The sequence below is a fragment of the Centruroides sculpturatus genome, unplaced genomic scaffold (assembly GCF_000671375.1).
Source record: "Centruroides sculpturatus isolate CEXI.00-Female unplaced genomic scaffold, Cexi_2.0 scaffold198, whole genome shotgun sequence".
Lineage (NCBI taxonomy): Eukaryota > Metazoa > Arthropoda > Arachnida > Scorpiones > Buthidae > Centruroides > Centruroides sculpturatus.
Window position 1 is genome coordinate 460,383 of NW_019384454.1, and position 23,724 is coordinate 484,106.

The window sequence follows — 23,724 nt, forward strand, 5'->3', positions numbered from 1 at the left end:
CTCTGGATCACCGGAAATGGAACCATTAAAAGAAAACAAAAAATTGTCCCGTGTCGTGACAAATTTCGCCATCATTATGAGAAGTTGATTTACTTTGCTAGAAGTCTTTCGTGAATGGCCCAGCCCGTTCGTGCATTTAGAGCGATTTTTATAGTTGTTTATTTTAGAAAGATTGATGGTAACGTCTTCGCATTTCGAAACATTTTAAAGCTTATTTCAATCAGTTTTCGAATGTTTTTATAATTTTTAAAACAATATGGCTGAAGCAATGTAACCTATATGCTTTGTAACGCTGACTAAGATGACAAAATAAAATTATCGATAAAAAAACAAGTAATTTGTTTTGCTGATTAAGAGTTTTTACGATACAATACCTATACGATACAAATCGATACTAGAAAAAATGAAAAGAATTTATGTAAAAACTGAGACAAACACTCTTTAATTAATTAATTAATTATTACTTTTTAAACTTCAATTTGATGGCTCGTTCACGGATTAAAATATTATTTATTGATAATAAATGTTATGAGATAAAGCGGTGTATAAATATATATATATATATATAATGACAATAGCAACAAATTAAATAAATTATTCAAAGCTCTAGGCAAAAATGACACTCCCAAGAGACAATTCTTTACGCTTAATTTTTCCTTTGTGAAAAATAAATGGATTCTGCTTGTAGGATCTAAATATTTTCTTTTCCTGTTTAAAAGATAAATCTCAAAGATTTCAATTTCGAATATAGTTTCTATATAATTGATTTGAATTACAATCAATAGAATGGCTTTTTAGATAAAGAACTGAGATTTACGTATCATTTCGATACTATTATTAAACATCAGATGGAGCCACCGTATAAGAAACCGTGATCGATGAGCTCGCATCATTTTCGAGATATTTCTTAGCAGTGGTAATAGTTATGGCACCCTCGAGAGTAGATCGCTCCCCTCGGTGTAATGAATTGAACTAAGAAGGTTAAGCATAGAAAATAAACGAGAAAAGACCGGTTTTAAGTTTACTTCTTTTCCATTATTGAAATTGCTGTAGGAAAGTTCGAAATAGAAAAACAAAATTCCAAATGTTGAAGAGGTGGAAAGAAGGGCATAAAAGTTTCAAAATTTAAACTTAAAATATTGTATAACATTTATTTTTCGAGACGTTTATAGATTAATGAAGTAAAAACGCATTCGTAAAAATTTTATCACGATAATATTTATAAATGATTTTAACTGAAATCTAAGATCATAACTTAATTATGTTACTTTTATCGATTTTATTTCGCCAATAATTTATTCTATAGAGCTTTCGCTATGCACAATATTTCAGATATAAATTAATTATATGCTTCTCAATTTTTCAAATTAACAACATAAATTTCATTTAAAATATTTTATAATTTTTAACTTTTAATAATAATCTACTCTAGAGAACAATTAAATAATTTATATTATCTCAAAAGTCGAAATGTAATTTCTACTCTCGGATTAAATAATCGTTATTTTCTGTTTCTGTTTGTTAAATGATCGTAATTAACTGAAATGTAAAAAACGAAGAATGGATTTAATTGAAAGTCTCGTTAAAAAAAAGATTTTTGTCTTTCTTTGCCATAAGAAATTAACAGACTTACTTTCTAAGTAATAACAGTATTGCGCTTTGTACAGTACACGAAAAGTACAACAAAATAAAGGAAATACAGTAGTTTAAATTTGCGAGAGTCGTGAATAAACTGTAACAATGAAATGTTTCGAATAGATTGATATGTTTTCTCACTACACAATAAACGGATTTTATTTGTAGGTTCTCCAGCAGATAGAGCGGATTTGGAAGTGGGAGATGAAATCTTAGAAGTGAATGGAAGAACTCTAGAAAATTGTACTCATACCGAAGTCATTTCGCACATACATCAGGTGAGTTAAAAGCTTTACTTATCCAATGTTTTTCTTGGTTTTACATTCAACGAATAAAAAAAAAATTATGTATTATGTATATCGGCTAATTAATAGTGTAAGTTATGAGTCTTAATTTTTTATCCGGAAATATTTCGTAATTTCTTAAATAAAGCTTTGTTAAAGATACCTAATTACCTATAAATTAATATCTAAAAATAAAAATTTAAGTCTTAAAAACTGCAAGAAAAAGTTCGAGAGAAATAGATGAGACCATATCCTGTCAGGAAGCATAACTACCTGTTATCTACCTGAATTACCTGATTTACCGGAGAAAGAATCGTACCGATAGTCTAGATGAGAGTCGGGTCATCGCACTAACAAACTGCCACCCCTCTTATGATTCGGAGAATGGACTTAGACCGTTTCCGGCATGGCGGCTTGTTGGTGTTAATGTAGGACAGTTTACAAAACACAGAGGAGGTTCTCCGTTTCAAAAACATTATCTTTTATTCTTTCAGTGTATTCGTTCTCGAACGATATGTCTGCGGGTGAAGAGAAAAACGGGTACGAAATTGGGTGAGTGCATTTATTTTAAAGACTAAAATAAAGAAATGTTTCGCGATAAAGATAGAAGAAACTTTACCTGTCTGTTTTCGTTTTATAAAAGTGTATTATACTAAACAATACCCGTGTGTTCTTACTATTATACACAGAAAGTCGGTTGTGTCATTAATTCGGCTTTGTTTATTATCGTAAATTATTTATTTAATTTATGCGAGTGTACAGTACGACAAATAGATTGCATAAATATTTACATAGCGATACATTTTGATAAATTTGGAAAAAGAAAAAAATGTAGTCGTAGCAGTTTAATAATCGGCGGATATCTTTCATAAGCATCTACAGATTTTGTGCTAAGGAATTGTATTACTTAGCTTATATTTATTGATTTTGCTCGTATTTATTTATATATTTGATATCGAAGATTTCCCGATATGCATTAGTTTATTTTCTATATAAATAATACGAAACGATATGTTATTTTTATCTAAATTTATTTAAAGCAAAAACCACGGGTATAATTTGCTTAGCGTGTGTCTCTCCATTGGTTTTCATTCGTATTATGGAAAGAAGCCGGAACGGAATCGCGTTTCCCAGGAGAATCAGCAGAGGATGACCTGTTAGAAAAAAGAAACAGTCGGTAATTGGATGCTGGAACTGCAGCTAATGCCAAAAAACTTATTTTTTATTTCAGTCGCATTTAATATATTTAAATATAGTCTATATATAGCCTATATTTACACCGAATACTTTTTTTTTTTTTGTAAACTAGACATCTGATGGAATCTCCGGATAGAATGGGTGCAACTAAGCAATAGCTATTTAAATTTTACATTCTGCACAACTATCTTTTTTCCCTTGGTTTTTAAAAAGAAGATAAAAAATTTTAAAGTTTTTTTAGAACGCATTGCATAATCTGAAATCAAAAGAAAAATGTCAAAGAAATGCTTCTGGTAAATAATTACTACTTTTAACAGGTTAAAAATATAATATGTGCAACAAAAACTTGTGTTAAATATATCCGCGCCCAATAATAATCAATTTATAATTAAGCTAAAAATAATTAACTCTGATTTAATCTGTCCTGTGACGTGGAAAAAATCAGAAATAGAAATAGATTTTACGCTCTTTTTTTTAATTAAATATTCATTATCCAGAAGACGGTACATTTTTTTAGAAAATGATGCCTAAAACGATAATTGCTTAACTCAAATTTAATTGTATTCGATGGAGAAACCGACAGATCTGTATATGATAATACAACCCGATTGTAGTTTTCGAAATTTAATTGCTTATGCAATTGTCACGAATTCGGTGGAGTATAGCACACGTATCTCGCATCTTAATTTCCCATCTCGAAGCTAATTATTGAATGATGAAAAATCTCTTTTATCGTCGTCTCCGAACCATTACGAAGACCATCTTTTATAATAGACGTTTGAATGTCCGATTCTCCTACGTTTTTCCTAATTAAATCTCTTCTACGACTCGGATATCTTTATTTTTATTTTTTAAAATTGTTAATATTAGTACGTCTTCTCTCGGATTTATCAAGATTTACCATTTATTCCTGCATTGGTAACGAATATTATACGAAAAACATTGGTCGATGTCTTTCTTCCTCGTGAAAAAAGAAAGATTTCGAGAAATCATTTTTCGTTTTTCCGATAGCATCCTCATCGCACGCGGCATTGTAGCTCTTCCCGAAAACGGAAGTCATCTGGAAATCGCCGGAAGTTACAGATCCGGAAATTCGTAATTTATCGAGTGGCTCCATCTATCCTTAATCGAATGCTTTAACAAACTTTAATCAGTTCGAAACGCCTTATCGAAAAGATTCGACTCTTTCATACAATTTTCGGTGTTACGTCGAATGAATTTGCCGCCTTCTATTGTGTATAGTACTAATGAGTGATGGAACGATACAATTGATAATGGAACGGGTTCGTTGAAGTGTGACTACAAAGCAAAATACTGTCAATGGCCTCTTTCGGAACAGTCAGATCTCGACAAGTGGTTTTTATACAAGGGCATAATATTGGATCGATGCCCCAAATGTCGGGAAAAAAAGATAAGCTTACGTAATAATTTTCTTGAACGGGAATATTTACAAAACAGTCTTAAAATACTAAATTTTAGTGTATGTATAGTCATCAAATGGTACCGTCCCGGTGATGTTTATATTAAGCTTGCAGTTGGCCTAAAATGGCAAGCGAGTATCAAATATAGCAGCGCAGATTTATCATCCTCGCCAGACCGAACAATTCGAAGGACGACGAGATGTTAGCAATAGCGAGACTTCTCATAAAAGATTTCCTCATTTTGTCTAAAACTGACGTCACCTAGAGTCAATTTTCATTTTTGCCGTAACAGCGAAAAATACGAGGAAGGAAAATCGATTAACTTTAAACTTTCTTTTTCGTTCTTTAAAATATAAATTTAGGAATTACGCTAACGAGATATTACAACTATTACCTATCAAATATTTCGACGATTGCGTTTTTAGTAATTGGATTTTTGATAAGGATTCTTTCTGCCATCTGCAATTTTTTATCCGTGGCTAAATGCACGTTCTCTCGTTGCGTATTAAAATTAATAATTCTATGTGAATTGTAAGTATCATTTTTTATAGTTACGACGATTTATCAAGTTTTTTGGGGTGCCGTTTAAATGTCACGTGTCTTCGTCACGATGTACGAAATCGAAAGCTACACAGTTTGCTTGTAACCATAGCAACGGTTGTCATATCAACCGGGGTTTCTCCATTCATATTTTCGATTGTTCTCCCGGAGCTAAGAAGTTCTCAACGTAAATTTTAGAATTTGTTTCTGGCCGTATTTATTTTAAATTATTAATATGCATTAAACTAATGCTTTAATTAATCGATTATTATACTTCCCTATTGCGGAGTTATGAAATTAATTAGAAAATATTCCCGAATTCGTTCTTAATTTATTCCATGCTTTAATTCGATCTTCTTAGTTGAGCGAATCCAATTTGTTTGCCGTGTATAAGGGTGTCGAAACACTACAACTACATTCTTGACGAATACCATTTGTTCCGGAAACACGTCCTAAATCGATTCAAAATTGGAAAATGCGACTACGAAATTTGTTTTATTCTCCGTTTGTGCGCATTCTTCTGCGGGAAAAAACGAATGCGATAAAGAAAATAATCCGTGCTACTCGTAGACGATTGCATCCCAACGATTCGCTCTCCCCACAACGCAGAAAATCGACTCGTCTGCAACAGCATTCCTGTCCCTCGTGACGTCACTGGGCGGGGGGGTGGATTCGGCATTTGCCACGTGAACCAGTACCAGTGTGCGATGTGGTGTGGCGTGTATCGGATCGGATTTACTCCCTTATATTAAAATACTCCGATATACGAAAGGTGAGTCGATTTCCGACGTTGTTACTATACGTAAGCAAAATATCGCAGGTGAGTCTAAACCGGCTCTGGTCGAGGTGACGGGGAGGGTAGCTGTTTATAGGCCTTTAGTACACGTGTAAATTCCCAGAAAGACGAGAAGAATTTAATCTTTACGGTTCCAGGTAACGATTGTCGAAATGGACGCATTTTATTTTGAACGTTTCTAACGAAATATTCAAAATCTGTACTTTTTACTTTACTTTAACGTAGATTAGAAAAGTAACGATCGCTAAATGTTATGGTCGAATTAATACGGGGTGTGTTGCCAATGGCAATAAGAGTTGTCTCGCGCGTAATGCTAAGCGGCTTTCTGGCAACGGCTATATTAATACGAGAAAATCATTTTCCGCCTTCCCGAAGTGCTTGCAGTTAAAATTAAGTCCGAAATCTGTTGACACAAGATTTACCAAACGGCGATTTGTCGCGATATTAACGTTTATTAAACGACGTTTTCTTTCCCGAAGTTTTCCTTAATAAAATCATTTTTTGACGTAGATTTAATTCTATACGAATTCGGAATTTCCAAAATATTCAAAACGCAAACATTTTAAATTTTCTATATAATCACTTGCAGATGTTCTCCGGAGCGATTGGTGTAGCTTTAATCCAACAGCGGGTTGACGTTTCTTCCCGTTGCCCTCCAAAGAAACTTCGTTCTCCCTTAGAAGACGTCATTTCCTTCGTTGACGTCACGAGAAAAAGTGCCGGAATGATTCGATGGAAGTTAGACTTATACGTAATCAAATTTTATGTAGCATTCGTTACTACGCTCTGCCAGATTCGCATTGTAAAGAGTATGGTCCGCGGTACATTTTTCCGTTAATAGTATCGAAAATAAACTTAAAACGTTTGATTCGGTCCGTAAATTAAATACACTCGTACTAATGCAGTTTATGAGCCACTGACCCGGTCACCGACTCGTTATTTGTAAATGAAAAAAAAAAAAAACAGGTGTATGGAATCCACATACCTTACTCGTCGTTCGGGAATAAGGAACGTGAAGCGATGATTATCGAAGCGGGTTATCGATCTTGCGAGTAAACAAACACCCCGACGATTACGCGACTTAATGATACAGAATCTAAACCTTTACATCCATAAATTCACTTAATATATATAAGAAATTTTCAGTCGATAGCTTTGTGAAATATTATTTCGAAAGTTTTTTTTTTGGCTGTGAAGAGACAAATGATAGTAACTAATAATACTTTGTCTATTTTTATCGCAACAACAGTTACTAGAATGAGAAAAAAATGTTTCGCGAAGAAATTGTAAACGAAATTACTCGAAAAAACAAGCTTTCTATTTGTACGACTACGGATACGGTCGTACGGACTGTTGATGACGTATGTTTTAAAGTAACAATATTAAAACTCACCAAATTCTTGTCATTCTTCACTTTGTTAAACAAAATTCTGTTTTGCTCGATCGTGGCGTTTACTTCTATCTACAGGACTTGGACTTTATTTAGAAAAAATACCAAAATTCCTTAGATAAATCTGCTTGCGATGATGTAACTCAATCTTCTTTCTATGAAAATCAGCACTTTTAAACTTGTATTTTTTGTTTTATATATATGAAATATCTATAGTCTAATATCAAGATTCCATACAAATTTAATTATAATCTTACTGAAAAATTTTATATTAGGAGGATAACTTTGTCTCTAATGTTTATTATTATAATTTCTTTATAAAAAAAAACAATAACATTAGAGATGTATTGGTAAATAATAACCTGACGAAGCATTGGAAAATATTTTCGGAAATATATCTGAAACATAATGCTGTTTTGCGTTGGCGAAACAATTTTTGAAAAATAAATTATGTAAGGACCATAATAGAATNTGTACGTGACTTCGGTACCAGAAATTCAGAGTGCAACATTAGAAAGAGTAAAAAAAGATAAACTTAAAAGGAGAAAATCTAGTGGAAGTGGACAGTCTATTCCGGCGGCATCGAATGCCAATGGTCCCCAAGGTGATTCTGCTCCGATAGAACAAGAACCTCACGATCAAGAACTCGAATTAAAACAAGAAATCTTAGACGAAGACAAAGCTCGAGAAGATTTAAGACTCGTAAGCTATAACTCTTCGCCAAAGAAGAGGGTCCAAGATCAGTCGGAGATCGAAGGTGCTCAACCCGACTTTTCTCTTCTTACCTATAGTTCGTCACCGAAAAAGAGGCCCCTTTCCGGTCCTCAAAGGTCGACCGAAGAAGAAGAGGAAGACAGTCGAGAATTTCCGGTGATTGAAAATTCTTCATCGTCATCGGAAGATTTTTCACTCCTTACTTATTCTTCGTCGCCCCGGAAGAGGCCCGTTTCTGGTGACACTACTCAACCCTCTTCTTCGTCTATTAGCGAATCGGTCACTTATAGGGAACAAAAGGAACAACCCGTGACGAAAGTAAACAACATCGATAAACTAACGGATCGGGCGAGTTAAATACGCTTTAATGTTTAATCTTATTATTTATGTAGTATTAATTCTATTCCATCTGAAATCCGTTTGCGAATATCCTTATTATTTTTAATGAACACACACTGCCTGAGGTAGATCAATTTGTGTAAGAAATTATTGATGCGTTTGAACTTTAATAAAGTTACACCTTATATAATATACAGAAATTTTTAAATTTTAAATCACTCGAAATCTTGTAAACAGGAAAAAGTCTACACTTAAAATAATTGGAGGTAATCAAACATATTCGTTTAACGTACGAGATTCAGTTTTGAAAACATTTTTGAAACGTAATTATAATTTATTATTTTTGTTTATCGTTATTGATAGCCGACCTTTTTTGTAATAATAGGATATCTGGAAGATTGAAAAAGGAATTTTGATCGGAAAAGGGATTCGAACTCTTGTCCTATGTTTAAAATTCGATTCATTCGTATGTCTCTCACTAACCAGACGAATTTATGCTGTGAATCGAATGAACGTAAATTCGTATTTTTTCAATGAATGGCAATGTAAAATTTCTGAAATGTTACCTCTCGTACTCTGAGAACATTTAAAGTACACTTTATTGTTGCAATATATTTAATTCTGAAAATACTGAAACTTTTTACGTGTAAGTTTATAAGTGTGTATATATGTGCATACGTATGTGTATTACAGAAATAATACTTATGACAAAGTATTAAGAAACATTCCTTATTTCATGTAGTATCTTGGAATTTGAATAAGTCTAATAAGTTTAACTAAAGTTAATCGGTTTTCAATTTTTTTTAAGTTAATAAATCCTATTCTCAAGTTTAGTTTACGTAATTGTCTGTAAATATCACATTGATATTGTGTTTATTTTTTAAATTGCCATTCAGTATTTTGATAGAACAGAAAAACAATGTTTCAATGACACAATAATTAAAATAAATAACTTCTCCCTCTATTTTTGAAGAAGGAAATAAATACTTAAAAATTCACAAATTTCTGAAATTTGTCAGCTTGAAAGGTTTTACTATTATAAATTCTTAACGATTAAAATCATAATCATTCACTATTAAAGTCATAATCATTCACGATTAAAGTCATAATCATTCACTATTGTATATTGTAAAATATTTACTGCATAACATTTTTTTAAAATTCAAAATCATTCAATTTTTTAAGACCGAAGCTTTTTACCGATCTTTTCAGATAGGTAAAAATTATTTCGATGATGTCTATTTACACTGTGTACTGTAATTCTTATAATAATAATAATAACACGAAATTGGTTCTTGTTTTTTTCTGACTCCATTTATATTCTGCGGTATAGGGTAAGTGGGGTAGGGAGGTTTATTCGACATCCGTAAATAATTATAAAACGTTCATTAGAAATTTGTAATAATATAAATGATGCAATTTCATATTATTTAAATAATAATACGTTGCGCTATATACATAATTACGCCGTATTAGCAATAATATTATATTTTCATTCTTTGAAATATTACATTGAAAATAGTCTTCATTGAAAACTTAATTTCTATTTATTATATACTAATTTCTTTAAAAAGTTATAAGATTAATTTTTTTTTCAGCGTTAGATTTAGCACAGAACGTTCATGTCCAAGATGCCTTCGTCATTGCCGTTGAGCAGCAGGCGCGAGAAAGGCTCGAACGACTATCGGCCTTACGAAAAATCAAGCCTATTGACATGACCAAATTGTCTCAGGAATTAAACGAGTACAGGCCCCAGAACGAATCCGATTTGAACGGAGTAATTGAAAACAATCCAGTGTACGTGACTTCGGTACCAGAAATTCAGAGTGCAACATTAGAAAGAGTAAAAAAAGATAAACTTAAAAGGAGAAAATCTAGTGGAAGTGGACAGTCTATTCCGGCGGCATCGAATGCCAATGGTCCCCAAGGTGATTCTGCTCCGATAGAACAAGAACCTCACGATCAAGAACTCGAATTAAAACAAGAAATCTTAGACGAAGACAAAGCTCGAGAAGATTTAAGACTCGTAAGCTATAACTCTTCGCCAAAGAAGAGGGTCCAAGATCAGTCGGAGATCGAAGGTGCTCAACCCGACTTTTCTCTTCTTACCTATAGTTCGTCACCGAAAAAGAGGCCCCTTTCCGGTCCTCAAAGGTCGACCGAAGAAGAAGAGGAAGACAGTCGAGAATTTCCGGTGATTGAAAATTCTTCATCGTCATCGGAAGATTTTTCACTCCTTACTTATTCTTCGTCGCCCCGGAAGAGGCCCGTTTCTGGTGACACTACTCAACCCTCTTCTTCGTCTATTAGCGAATCGGTCACTTATAGGGAACAAAAGGAACAACCCGTGACGAAAGTAAACAACATCGATAAACTAACGGATCGGGCGAGTAAATGTTTAGTCGGTGAAGAACAAATAAAAGATACAGCTGATCGAATAGTTCATTCCATGGAGGGAATCGGTACCCTTAGGGAAATGGCTGTGGATGTGCCAGATTCATTTGTAGCAGTTGCCAAGGCACCACCTAGATATCCTCCACCCAAACCTGCCAATTCACCGATAAGAACTAGTCCGGTGGAAGATTGTGCAAAATCGGAAGCACTTAATGGAAGACTTCCCAAGCAAGGATCCGAAATGGAGCTTAAAAAGTTAGACAATCCCGAAGAGCATTTGGGAAGGATCAGGAAATACCAGGTATTTGCATTTCTTAACAGTAAATATCGGGTTTTATCTTTAAAATTTCACATTAATTTCGAATTTATTTTCCGAAAAACTTAAAATACGAAAAGATTATAAAGGAGCCAAAAAACAAATATTTTATAGTAGCCCATATTTTGATTTGAAAAATATTTAGTATAACACCACTCTCAAAATATAATTTTTAATACAGTAGCCCCTCGTTATATCGCGGATTCGGATTTATTGCGCTTTTTTGGCCATCGAATTTTAAAAGCACGTGAAGTCAATAAATTTTAAAATATCAGTTGCCAGTGAATTTCTTTTTGCAACGAAATGCGGTATTTTATTCCTACCATCGTCTTTGAAACTATCAGCAGTGTGAAACAACAAATTCGTATAAATAAGCAAAACTAGTGGACAGATCAATTACCATTTATGTTTTCTTTTGATATTAAAAGTTGCTTGTTTATTGGTTTTAAGTAGTCTCCTCGTGTAAAAGTTTCTGTGAATTCGAAATTTCAAATTCACCGCAAAATGTGCAAGGAAAAGATTTCTTTATTTCAGAACGGAAAGTTCTAAAATTTTTATACAACAGAAGCTTTTATTTTGCTTTTTAGAAAATTTTTACTCTAATTTTATAAGTTTCGATGTTCTATTGCAGTGTTTTTCAACCTTGAATACGCGATCCCTTTACAAGTTAAAAAATTCTGGCGACTCCCCTAGGGCCATATTAAAACTATATCAGTGATTTTAAAAACTATGTATTTAATTTTCTTTCTGTTGAGACAAATTATTGTTGATTAAAATTAAAATTTCGGAAGAATCGACAATAACATAACACACACAAAGTATAATTATAACATTGGGCACAGGGAGCTGTTGACCTTTTTATTTTAGGATTAGAATTTTCAGTTTCTTTTTTTTCTACTTTTTATTTCTTTTTGCAAATCAGCTCAACACTTTTTCGGCTATCACTTTCTGGGGTGGGTCGTAATTCTTGCTGAAATTGTAGTTTTTTTAATGTAGTGTAGGACCTACAAACACTTGTCTTTCTCTTTTACCCGCGACCCCCTGGGGGTCGCGACCCACAGGTTGAAAAACACTGTTCTATTGTATGTTCATATTTATTTTTTAAATTTTCTGTTACTGTATTTATAATTTTATTGAAAAATACAAATTACACGAATTTTTAGTAAGCGATTTATTGTAAAATATAGTACTGTATAATAAAATCTCAACTGATATTTTGTTTTTATATCGACAATATTTGTCTTTAAATGTCATTCTTAAAGAAACAATGTTGAATGGGGGTTTGTGGTATCGTTTACGTAAACGTCATTTAATACGATATAATCACGAATAAAATTCAGTATTGCAAAACTAAGCTTACTTTATACATCAGAAACACTTGCTGATAAAAGAATAGAGGATATATAATCATGCTAAAAGAATATAGCATGTATAATCTGTTTATTATAAGCCCAGAATTTTTAGTAGTCGGTTATATCATGCTCTTTCTTTGTCTCCCGACAAGAGCGATATAACGAGGGCTACTGTATTTCTGTAATTTTATTTAATGAAGTATATTGTATTCGAATTGTTCAAAACAATCAAAAAATATATTTCAATAAGTTAAAATTAACTTATTGAAATATATTTTTAAAGGAAATATTGTTTTAGTTTAAAAATTATATTTGAACTAAGAATTTATTATGATCTTTTTCTTCCACGTTTAGTCAACAAAATAATACATTATTACAAAAAAAATAAGTAAATAAAACTCGATACTGATATTAATGTAATATAGAGTATAGATATTTTAAAAATAATGAATTGTTCTAATAATTTTTTCAGTTTTAGTAATAAAAATCTAGATTTCTGAAGTCATCTCATCTATGTAATTTCAGAATTAGAAAATGGAACCGATTAATTTTTATATAAAACTTGATTTTTGACATATATAAATTAGGTTTTAAGCAAAACATCACGACGCATTTTAATTCTATTTGTCACTTAACGGAATGAATAGGGTTTATTAACTCGAATGAAGTCGAAGCTAAATATAGATAAAAATCGTCTAAGGTAGATGTAAAATATCAGTTTTGTTATACAATTAATATTAATCAAATTTGATGGTAAAAGTTGTACAACACTCCTCTTTAAATAATATACAGCGAAAATAAATCGGTCGTTTTCAAGATATGTAGATAAAGATTATTAAAACTAAATCTAAAATATGTATTGTTTGTAGTTCTTATAGCAAAATGAAAATTAAAAGATTTATCATAAAACATATTAAGTTAACTAAATTTTCGGAACCAATGAACGTATAACAAACACGTAATAAAGTTAATAAATGATGTCAAATTAAATATTTGAAAATTTAGCGAACATTTTAATTATGGTGTGCTTTCTCTGGATCGCAAAACGAAAATTGAATTTGAAAATTATTAATTATTTTCTAATTAGTGAATTAGTTAATGCGTTGATTAGTAGACTGTTATAATAGTTTTGTCGCAATATAAATATCGAAATGAATTTAAATGACGTAAGTTAATATATCTTTATAGTTTAGTATGGAAACGCATACTTCATCTAGAATATCGGTTAGCCAACAAGTTAAGAATTATTGCCACGTATATGCTCACTAAAACTTGTTTTAACTCATCGTGTTCCCTGAAGTAATGTTCTGAGAGGGAGGAAATCGAAGTGGAGTTACATATTTACATTGACATTTTACAGATAATTCTCGTAGCCGGAAGCCTGTTTTCGTGTTCGAAAAATTTATGATAGTTACAAATAAAGAAAACCTTTTCTGTTCACGAATTGCAATAAACTGATATTTGTATTCAAAACTTCCTACGCACATTTCTTTTTTAACACTTTTTATTATTTTTCGAACTATAATATAACTTATTTCGCAATTGAAAAATATCTAATATAAAAATGTAATTTAATCGAACACTTTCTAGAATTTTTAGTCCGAAAAATTCACTTGCATTAAAGTTAGTTTTAACGTAGGGAAAAATATAAAGCTTTTGCTAGTTTAACATAAAAGCATTTTATGATAAGAGATACAGAAAAGAAAAAATGGCTTTCTAAAACTATAGTGTAAAAGATTAAATTTAATATGGCGCTATATTTTACAATATCGTGGATTACACTAAAGTGCTTTTTAAATTTCGGCATTTATTAATTTATTTTGTCTACTTTTACCTACGTATTGTACATTTTTCTGTTTGCAAAATATAGCAGAAATTATTTTGCATTTAGAGAAATCCGAATTACTTTCTTGCATAATGCATTAACGTTATGATATGCATGAAACAGACATAATCGATTGCGTTTATCGATCTGTATATTTTTATTGTTTATTTTTACGGTAAAATTTTAATATTGCAATAAAAATTCTGCGCGATATTTTTGCAAATGCTTAAATTTTAATGTTTTTCATTAACTTGCTTTTTAAAAAAATTTTAAAAATCCTACATTGTATATTCATTGTTTTTATTATATAATTTTTATATTTGAAAATTAAAAATAACTTAGTAGAATCAGTGTTTATATGTAAAAAACAGCTATTTAAAATATTCATATATTTATAAGAAGCTTGTTGACAGATATTTTTTTGAAATTAAAAGTTATTGAACTTCAATCTTTACTTATGATCTATAATGAATACTAAGAAAAAATAAATAACTCATTTAAATGAAAATATTGAATCAACAATGCGAAATCGCAGCAGGTCTCTCATTAAGAGAAAAATTTGTTTCCTGCCTAAGATTACATTATGTGACCCAATATATATATATATTCATTTAATAATGATTTTTTTGCATTTTGTAATGTAGCCTATCTAAAAAACACGACCCTGGCCTATTTAAATCTTCTTAGATAATTTTTCCGAGAGGAAAACTAGTTAATATTATGGAGAAAACAACTGAATCGTGAAGAAAACTTTTTGGGATAATCAAGCGATGTCAGTTAAACCGCGCAGCTACTATAAAAAAGTTTAATGATTTTGAACGGATTCAAATCGATTTTATACGTACATAAACGAGTTTTAAAAAATATTTTAATCATTAATTTTAGTTTTACGAATGTTTTGACTTTAATATTTTGTCGGTACTCTCTAACACGAAAAGGAAGACATAAGAAAAAGGAAAGAAGAGGAAGAGAGGATAGCGAAAGAAGAAGAATTTTTAAGATCGTCCCTTCGGGGTTCAAAAAAATTGCAGGCTTTAGAAAGTAAACCTCCAAGAACGGGAATTGTCAATACAGCTTTTGAACTAGAAGAAGGAGATTCGGGAATTCATCCTACGGGAAAATCTGCGGATCGACTGGTCGGAGACGTAGTAGAAGGAGGAAGGCCTCAACCGCCAGAATTAAAAAGATTAGTAGGTAAGATAAATTTAAATTAACTATATTATAGCCACAATTTTGGTTTACCTCACATCGAATTGTTTTGTCAGACTTGTACAGTTAAAGTATAGAAAAGCTTTATAGCTTTCTGTAGTGAAATATCAACAAATTCAACACAAAATATAATCTTTAATTTTTTAATATTTATTTATGATATCATTTCATAGAGATAAGAATTGTAAAATATAATGTCTACGTTAATCTTTTTGAACGTAGAACGTACGATAACGAGAATAAAGTTCAGACGAATTTTATTGCTTTCACCTACCATTATTGTTCGGTCACATAATTTATAAATTTATGGATAATGGCTAACACATTGCAGCATAACCTCTGACTTTTTTGTCGTGCGGCTGAAAGTTAATCTTTTCTGCTTATAGTGCGATCGCGATTTACGAGAGAATAGAATTCTTTGAGCGCGCGTATAAATGAAAATTCGCACAAATTACGACCAGTTATCTCAGAAATATATTGAAATTCGAAAGAATGTTTGTGAACGAGTATATAGTCGCCATCGTAATATTTTTCGGTTTATTTCATGCAAATAAAGAAGAGAATTTTTAAAATGCAATTAAGATTAGATAAATAAAATTTGTAACGAAAATTTTTATGTACTTTGTACAAAAAAGAGGGTTTTTTTAAAATAGCAAAATTCGATTGAATTATATAACACGTGTTACTTTTAATATGTGTATGATAAAAACAAAAAAGTATAATTAATCTGTAAAAATCATCGCAGTCTTTTGAATTTTTGAATTGAATTAAATGACAATCAATTCTTTTTACCACGTAGCGCATTATTTTAAGTTGCATTTTGTTTTGTTAAAATAATGTGTACTTTTACGTCAACTCGACGTCATTTTGACTCTTCCTCGTTACAAAACAGGTTTAAAAAATTGGCATAAAAATATGCACTGTTTTGACAAAGCGAATAGACTTTTAATTTTTATGCGTAAGTTTTATTNCACACAAAATCATTTCATTTGTTTCTATTCTTATTATTATATTTTTTAAGTTGTTAAAAAAGAAGAAAGAAAACAAAAGAAGGTAACTGTCAAATGACAGATTCAAACACTGGTCTATGAGAAACTTCTGCCAGATGAATTAACCATTTTTTATTTTGGTTTGTTCTTTAGTCTTTAAATTGAATTTAACATATAACATTGAAAATAAATAATTTTAATATCCAATATATTTAAATAAATTTCACTTTTATGATTTAATGTAAATTAATCTACATTGATGATAGAAAAATGATTTTATTTTACATTAGATAATATAATTCTCATCAAACAAATATAAACTAATCATGAAGAAATGGAAAATCAAATATTTTTGCCATTGGATTTTATTAAATAGTTTGATATGACAAAAATTGTTAGCTTGATGTTTTAATATATTAAATAATCTATAAAATCTGTAAAATAAAGCCTTTAATTGTTTGTCTATTTAGATTAGAACATTACCGCTGATGTATACTTGTAGAAATAAAAACATCAATTAAATTATTAAATTTTTATTTCAGATTGCGTTACGAAATGAAGTTTTAATTGTTATTATTCTTTAATTAATAAATATTTAATTCATATGCTTGAATTTAAGAAAATGAAAAGTAAAGTTCAGAGTTCAGTTTCTATTCCAAAGTTTCTGATTTATAAACTTTTGAAAAAATATAATACTTGATTCTAAAATTTTTACATGTAACTGATATGATGATTATATTGTATTATGAGTTAAAACTTTATTGAGAATAGATACAAACATGTACACAAAATAATCTAGGAGTCTAGTCTTAACTGTTTTTTGTAATATTGAAGTTTTGATAGTATCCAATGGTAATGGAAGGTTCATGTGGCACAGTCAATGTTCACTATAATAATGCACTATAATTGCTCCAACTTATTCAAAAAAAATTCTCAAAATATTATAAATATCAAAATGTGGTTTTGTGCAATGACTATGATTTTTATAGCTATCAAAAGAAAATGTAACATCATGATATAAGTTTAGTGAGGACTGAAAACTTTTGTAATCTTCATTTTTCAGTACAAATATAGAGTGAAAAAATGAAAATTATCAATCTTCTAGATTTTGAATTTTTAAAAAAAAGATATGATAAAAGATTGTAGAAATTAATATTAAAACAAATTTGACTTTGCTAATTGCTTTATTATTATATGGGAGAGAAATCACATTTAACTGACTGTACTCACAATTTTTAATAAATATATGTTTTTACTTTCAAAGACATGCAGCCTTTCATCAGGAAAAAATTGAACACAAACTTTAAAACATATGTTGCATTTATGTTCTATTCTTATCTTTTTAAAATTCAGTTAAGGCATGATATTGAAATATCAAATATTTAATAAAAATTGGAACAGTCTAATAAAAATGCAATGCACATGAAATTATCAACAAAATAAAACTCCCAAGTGAAGATTTTTAGAGAATCTATAAAGTGAAATGCTTAAATAATTTTATCCATAAATACAGAATATTGATGGTAGGGGTATTACAGGGTGAAAGTGATGCAGTATAAAGATTTTCCCATAAGAATAGCATTCTTTGTCATAGCATTATCTCAATAATCTAGTGTTAGTCCAAAGGGCATATAGCAATACTCTTTTTGAAAACTCAGTTGTGAGTTTATTATTGGCAATATCTTCTTGATGTTCTGCTACCCAAACTTGCAACATCCTAGATGTGACTCCAATGTACTGTACAGTACAGTATAGTTAAGTATGATTTCTTTCCCATATATTATTCCTGCCATGAAGTGAATATTATTTACGTCTATAATCATCATGGAAACTGCAAAAAAGCACTTCTTTAGGTTGTTGAACATCAGACTGTTGTGGCTAAAACTGCAGGCACTGTTTTGGTTTCTGTTAAGTTGTCGAAAGAACAGTCTCATCCCCAGGTGTATTTCCATCAAGTATGATGCATTCCCACAGTGTGTTTATTCTTTGTTGCACTGCATGGACAGAATCTCTTGAGAAATTTAATTAAGAACAAGCAGATGATGATTGCAGAATCTGAGCAAAGATTGTATGTAGCTCATTTGTCCTTTTCAAAAGTGTGTAGTGCAGAAAGTTTGTATGAACAGCTGGACAAATAAGGTACTGTGCCAACAACAAAATGCATAAGACAAGGAGAAGCTTAAACAACAAGTTTTATTGATAAGCTAATTTCACCTGACTTAAGCTTAGAGTGCCAGTGGAGGTTCAGTATTACAACTTTACGTCATTAACGGTGCCAGATGGAGTTTATTGCATCCTATCTCAAGGGCCAAAGTTTATTCCTATTCCAAACAAGGATTTTTCTCAAATAATCCCACCTGTTATGGCTGCTGTGAAGACTGTTCAATGTACAGAGCTGCATTCTAAGTTGAAGCTGTCCCTATTTTCTAAAATCTCTTTACAGTGGAATTTGCAAGTTGTGTCACTGCCAGATCTTTGGAATAGTTGCTGCGTTAAACTATTTCTTGCCAGTAATTGTTTAAAGTTATTAGTTTCAAATAAGGACAAGAAGTTTGTTATTTGTAGGCTTGATGATTTTCTGGCTAGTGCCAATGAGTTTCTAGAACATTCTGGTTCTGTAAGTTTACAGGAAGACGCAACAGCGACTGTCCTAAGAAAGANACAAAATAATACATTATTACAAAAAAAATAAGTAAATAAAACTCGATACTGATATTAATGTAATATAGAGTATAGATATTTTAAAAATAATGAATTGTTCTAATAATTTTTTCAGTTTTAGTAATAAAAATCTAGATTTCTGAAGTCATCTCATCTATGTAATTTCAGAATTAGAAAATGGAACCGATTAATTTTTATATAAAACTTGATTTTTGACATATATAAATTAGGTTTTAAGCAAAACATCACGACGCATTTTAATTCTATTTGTCACTTAACGGAATGAATAGGGTTTATTAACTCGAATGAAGTCGAAGCTAAATATAGATAAAAATCGTCTAAGGTAGATGTAAAATATCAGTTTTGTTATACAATTAATATTAATCAAATTTGATGGTAAAAGTTGTACAACACTCCTCTTTAAATAATATACAGCGAAAATAAATCGGTCGTTTTCAAGATATGTAGATAAAGATTATTAAAACTAAATCTAAAATATGTATTGTTTGTAGTTCTTATAGCAAAATGAAAATTAAAAGATTTATCATAAAACATATTAAGTTAACTAAATTTTCGGAACCAATGAACGTATAACAAACACGTAATAAAGTTAATAAATGATGTCAAATTAAATATTTGAAAATTTAGCGAACATTTTAATTATGGTGTGCTTTCTCTGGATCGCAAAACGAAAATTGAATTTGAAAATTATTAATTATTTTCTAATTAGTGAATTAGTTAATGCGTTGATTAGTAGACTGTTATAATAGTTTTGTCGCAATATAAATATCGAAATGAATTTAAATGACGTAAGTTAATATATCTTTATAGTTTAGTATGGAAACGCATACTTCATCTAGAATATCGGTTAGCCAACAAGTTAAGAATTATTGCCACGTATATGCTCACTAAAACTTGTTTTAACTCATCGTGTTCCCTGAAGTAATGTTCTGAGAGGGAGGAAATCGAAGTGGAGTTACATATTTACATTGACATTTTACAGATAATTCTCGTAGCCGGAAGCCTGTTTTCGTGTTCGAAAAATTTATGATAGTTACAAATAAAGAAAACCTTTTCTGTTCACGAATTGCAATAAACTGATATTTGTATTCAAAACTTCCTACGCACATTTCTTTTTTAACACTTTTTATTATTTTTCGAACTATAATATAACTTATTTCGCAATTGAAAAATATCTAATATAAAAATGTAATTTAATCGAACACTTTCTAGAATTTTTAGTCCGAAAAATTCACTTGCATTAAAGTTAGTTTTAACGTAGGGAAAAATATAAAGCTTTTGCTAGTTTAACATAAAAGCATTTTATGATAAGAGATACAGAAAAGAAAAAATGGCTTTCTAAAACTATAGTGTAAAAGATTAAATTTAATATGGCGCTATATTTTACAATATCGTGGATTACACTAAAGTGCTTTTTAAATTTCGGCATTTATTAATTTATTTTGTCTACTTTTACCTACGTATTGTACATTTTTCTGTTTGCAAAATATAGCAGAAATTATTTTGCATTTAGAGAAATCCGAATTACTTTCTTGCATAATGCATTAACGTTATGATATGCATGAAACAGACATAATCGATTGCGTTTATCGATCTGTATATTTTTATTGTTTATTTTTACGGTAAAATTTTAATATTGCAATAAAAATTCTGCGCGATATTTTTGCAAATGCTTAAATTTTAATGTTTTTCATTAACTTGCTTTTTAAAAAAATTTTAAAAATCCTACATTGTATATTCATTGTTTTTATTATATAATTTTTATATTTGAAAATTAAAAATAACTTAGTAGAATCAGTGTTTATATGTAAAAAACAGCTATTTAAAATATTCATATATTTATAAGAAGCTTGTTGACAGATATTTTTTTGAAATTAAAAGTTATTGAACTTCAATCTTTACTTATGATCTATAATGAATACTAAGAAAAAATAAATAACTCATTTAAATGAAAATATTGAATCAACAATGCGAAATCGCAGCAGGTCTCTCATTAAGAGAAAAATTTGTTTCCTGCCTAAGATTACATTATGTGACCCAATATATATATATATTCATTTAATAATGATTTTTTTGCATTTTGTAATGTAGCCTATCTAAAAAACACGACCCTGGCCTATTTAAATCTTCTTAGATAATTTTTCCGAGAGGAAAACTAGTTAATATTATGGAGAAAACAACTGAATCGTGAAGAAAACTTTTTGGGATAATCAAGCGATGTCAGTTAAACCGCGCAGCTACTATAAAAAAGTTTAATGATTTTGAACGGATTCAAATCGATTTTATACGTACATAAACGAGTTTTAAAAAATATTTTAATCATTAATTTTAGTTTTACGAATGTTTTGACTTTAATATTTTGTCGGTACTCTCTAACACGAAAAGGAAGACATAAGAAAAAGGAAAGAAGAGGAAGAGAGGATAGCGAAAGAAGAAGAATTTTTAAGATCGTCCCTTCGGGGTTCAAAAAAATTGCAGGCTTTAGAAAGTAAACCTCCAAGAACGGGAATTGTCAATACAGCTTTTGAACTAGAAGAAGGAGATTCGGGAATTCATCCTACGGGAAAATCTGCGGATCGACTGGTCGGAGACGTAGTAGAAGGAGGAAGGCCTCAACCGCCAGAATTAAAAAGATTAGTAGGTAAGATAAATTTAAATTAACTATATTATAGCCACAATTTTGGTTTACCTCACATCGAATTGTTTTGTCAGACTTGTACAGTTAAAGTATAGAAAAGCTTTATAGCTTTCTGTAGTGAAATATCAACAAATTCAACACAAAATATAATCTTTAATTTTTTAATATTTATTTATGATATCATTTCATAGAGATAAGAATTGTAAAATATAATGTCTACGTTAATCTTTTTGAACGTAGAACGTACGATAACGAGAATAAAGTTCAGACGAATTTTATTGCTTTCACCTACCATTATTGTTCGGTCACATAATTTATAAATTTATGGATAATGGCTAACACATTGCAGCATAACCTCTGACTTTTTTGTCGTGCGGCTGAAAGTTAATCTTTTCTGCTTATAGTGCGATCGCGATTTACGAGAGAATAGAATTCTTTGAGCGCGCGTATAAATGAAAATTCGCACAAATTACGACCAGTTATCTCAGAAATATATTGAAATTCGAAAGAATGTTTGTGAACGAGTATATAGTCGCCATCGTAATATTTTTCGGTTTATTTCATGCAAATAAAGAAGAGAATTTTTAAAATGCAATTAAGATTAGATAAATAAAATTTGTAACGAAAATTTTTATGTACTTTGTACAAAAAAGAGGGTTTTTTTAAAATAGCAAAATTCGATTGAATTATATAACACGTGTTACTTTTAATATGTGTATGATAAAAACAAAAAAGTATAATTAATCTGTAAAAATCATCGCAGTCTTTTGAATTTTTGAATTGAATTAAATGACAATCAATTCTTTTTACCACGTAGCGCATTATTTTAAGTTGCATTTTGTTTTGTTAAAATAATGTGTACTTTTACGTCAACTCGACGTCATTTTGACTCTTCCTCGTTACAAAACAGGTTTAAAAAATTGGCATAAAAATATGCACTGTTTTGACAAAGCGAATAGACTTTTAATTTTTATGCGTAAGTTTTATTTATTATTATTTTTATTAGAGGATCACACCAACTGTGTTAATACTTCTGACATTTGATAGAAATTTCTTCTGCATTTATATAAGACATAGAAATTTATTGTATTTTTTAAAACCCTTTTGTAAATTACTTCGACGAAGCTCTAAATAATTAGCCTTATTACATTAGCGCAATATTAAAATAATTAATGTTAACTACGAAAATAATATAAATAATAGAGTTATTTTAATATTACTTAATTTTTACTAAAACAATAGTTATGCCCTAGTAATTCTAAGATTGACCTATATTTTTTGTTAACTAGTTAGCATTAATTAACACAATTTAGAAAAAGGGTGTAATTGATGCACATTATAAAAACGAATACTTGTATATCGTTCTTGTTTTTACATTTGATGGTTCGTATAATTTTAAAGTTGTTCCTTGTCGTATTTATTCTTGTGGAATTCTCCAATTGGAAAACAGATCCGCCTATTAAACGCCATTGACTGATAGTGCGCTTTTTCTATTTCCGGTTATTTGGCAGTTCCTCTCTTTCGTTTAGTTGGTTGATACTTCAGAAAATAATTTTCTTTCCGTAAACGTTGAATAAAACTTTATCGTTCGACCTTTAAACCGGACAAAGATAGAGAAATTCTGACTAAGCTAGCCAAAGGTATCTTGTGAGGTAAGAACATTTTGTACTTCGTTGTGTCTAAAGATTATACGTGTTTAAAATTGATGGTAAAAATTAGTTTAATATAATCAAAAGTATATAAAAATGACTTATTAAGATCCTGTTAAAACATTTAAAACTTTTTTAGTTTTATTAGTTTATTTTTTAAGAATTTTAAATGAATTCAAAATCGTGTTTTTTGTGAGAATACGGGCAAGGGGTTGAGACTAAGGCTCAAAATCCCTAAATGTCGTGTTTAAATAAAGTGATTTATAAATCTATTTTTCAATGATCAATTAGCGAAATTGAATATTTAAAACAAATCGGCATTGTAAGATAAGAAAATGGAAGTATTTAGTTTGA

General features: G+C 30.1%; 1 protein-coding gene across 1 annotated transcript in view; it reads left to right on the forward strand.

Moving 5' to 3' along the window:
• LOC111620621 overlaps nucleotides 1-23,724 on the forward strand; it is an 83,371-nt gene that overhangs the window by 7,898 nt on the left and 51,749 nt on the right. The window contains exons 2-6 of the mRNA XM_023362584.1: nucleotides 1,804-1,913; nucleotides 2,414-2,471; nucleotides 9,915-11,011; nucleotides 15,142-15,397; nucleotides 21,458-21,724. Of these exons, the coding sequence (XP_023218352.1) occupies nucleotides 1,804-1,913; nucleotides 2,414-2,471; nucleotides 9,915-11,011; nucleotides 15,142-15,397; nucleotides 21,458-21,724 (1,788 nt within the window). The remainder of the gene's footprint in view (nucleotides 1-1,803; nucleotides 1,914-2,413; nucleotides 2,472-9,914; nucleotides 11,012-15,141; nucleotides 15,398-21,457; nucleotides 21,725-23,724) is intronic.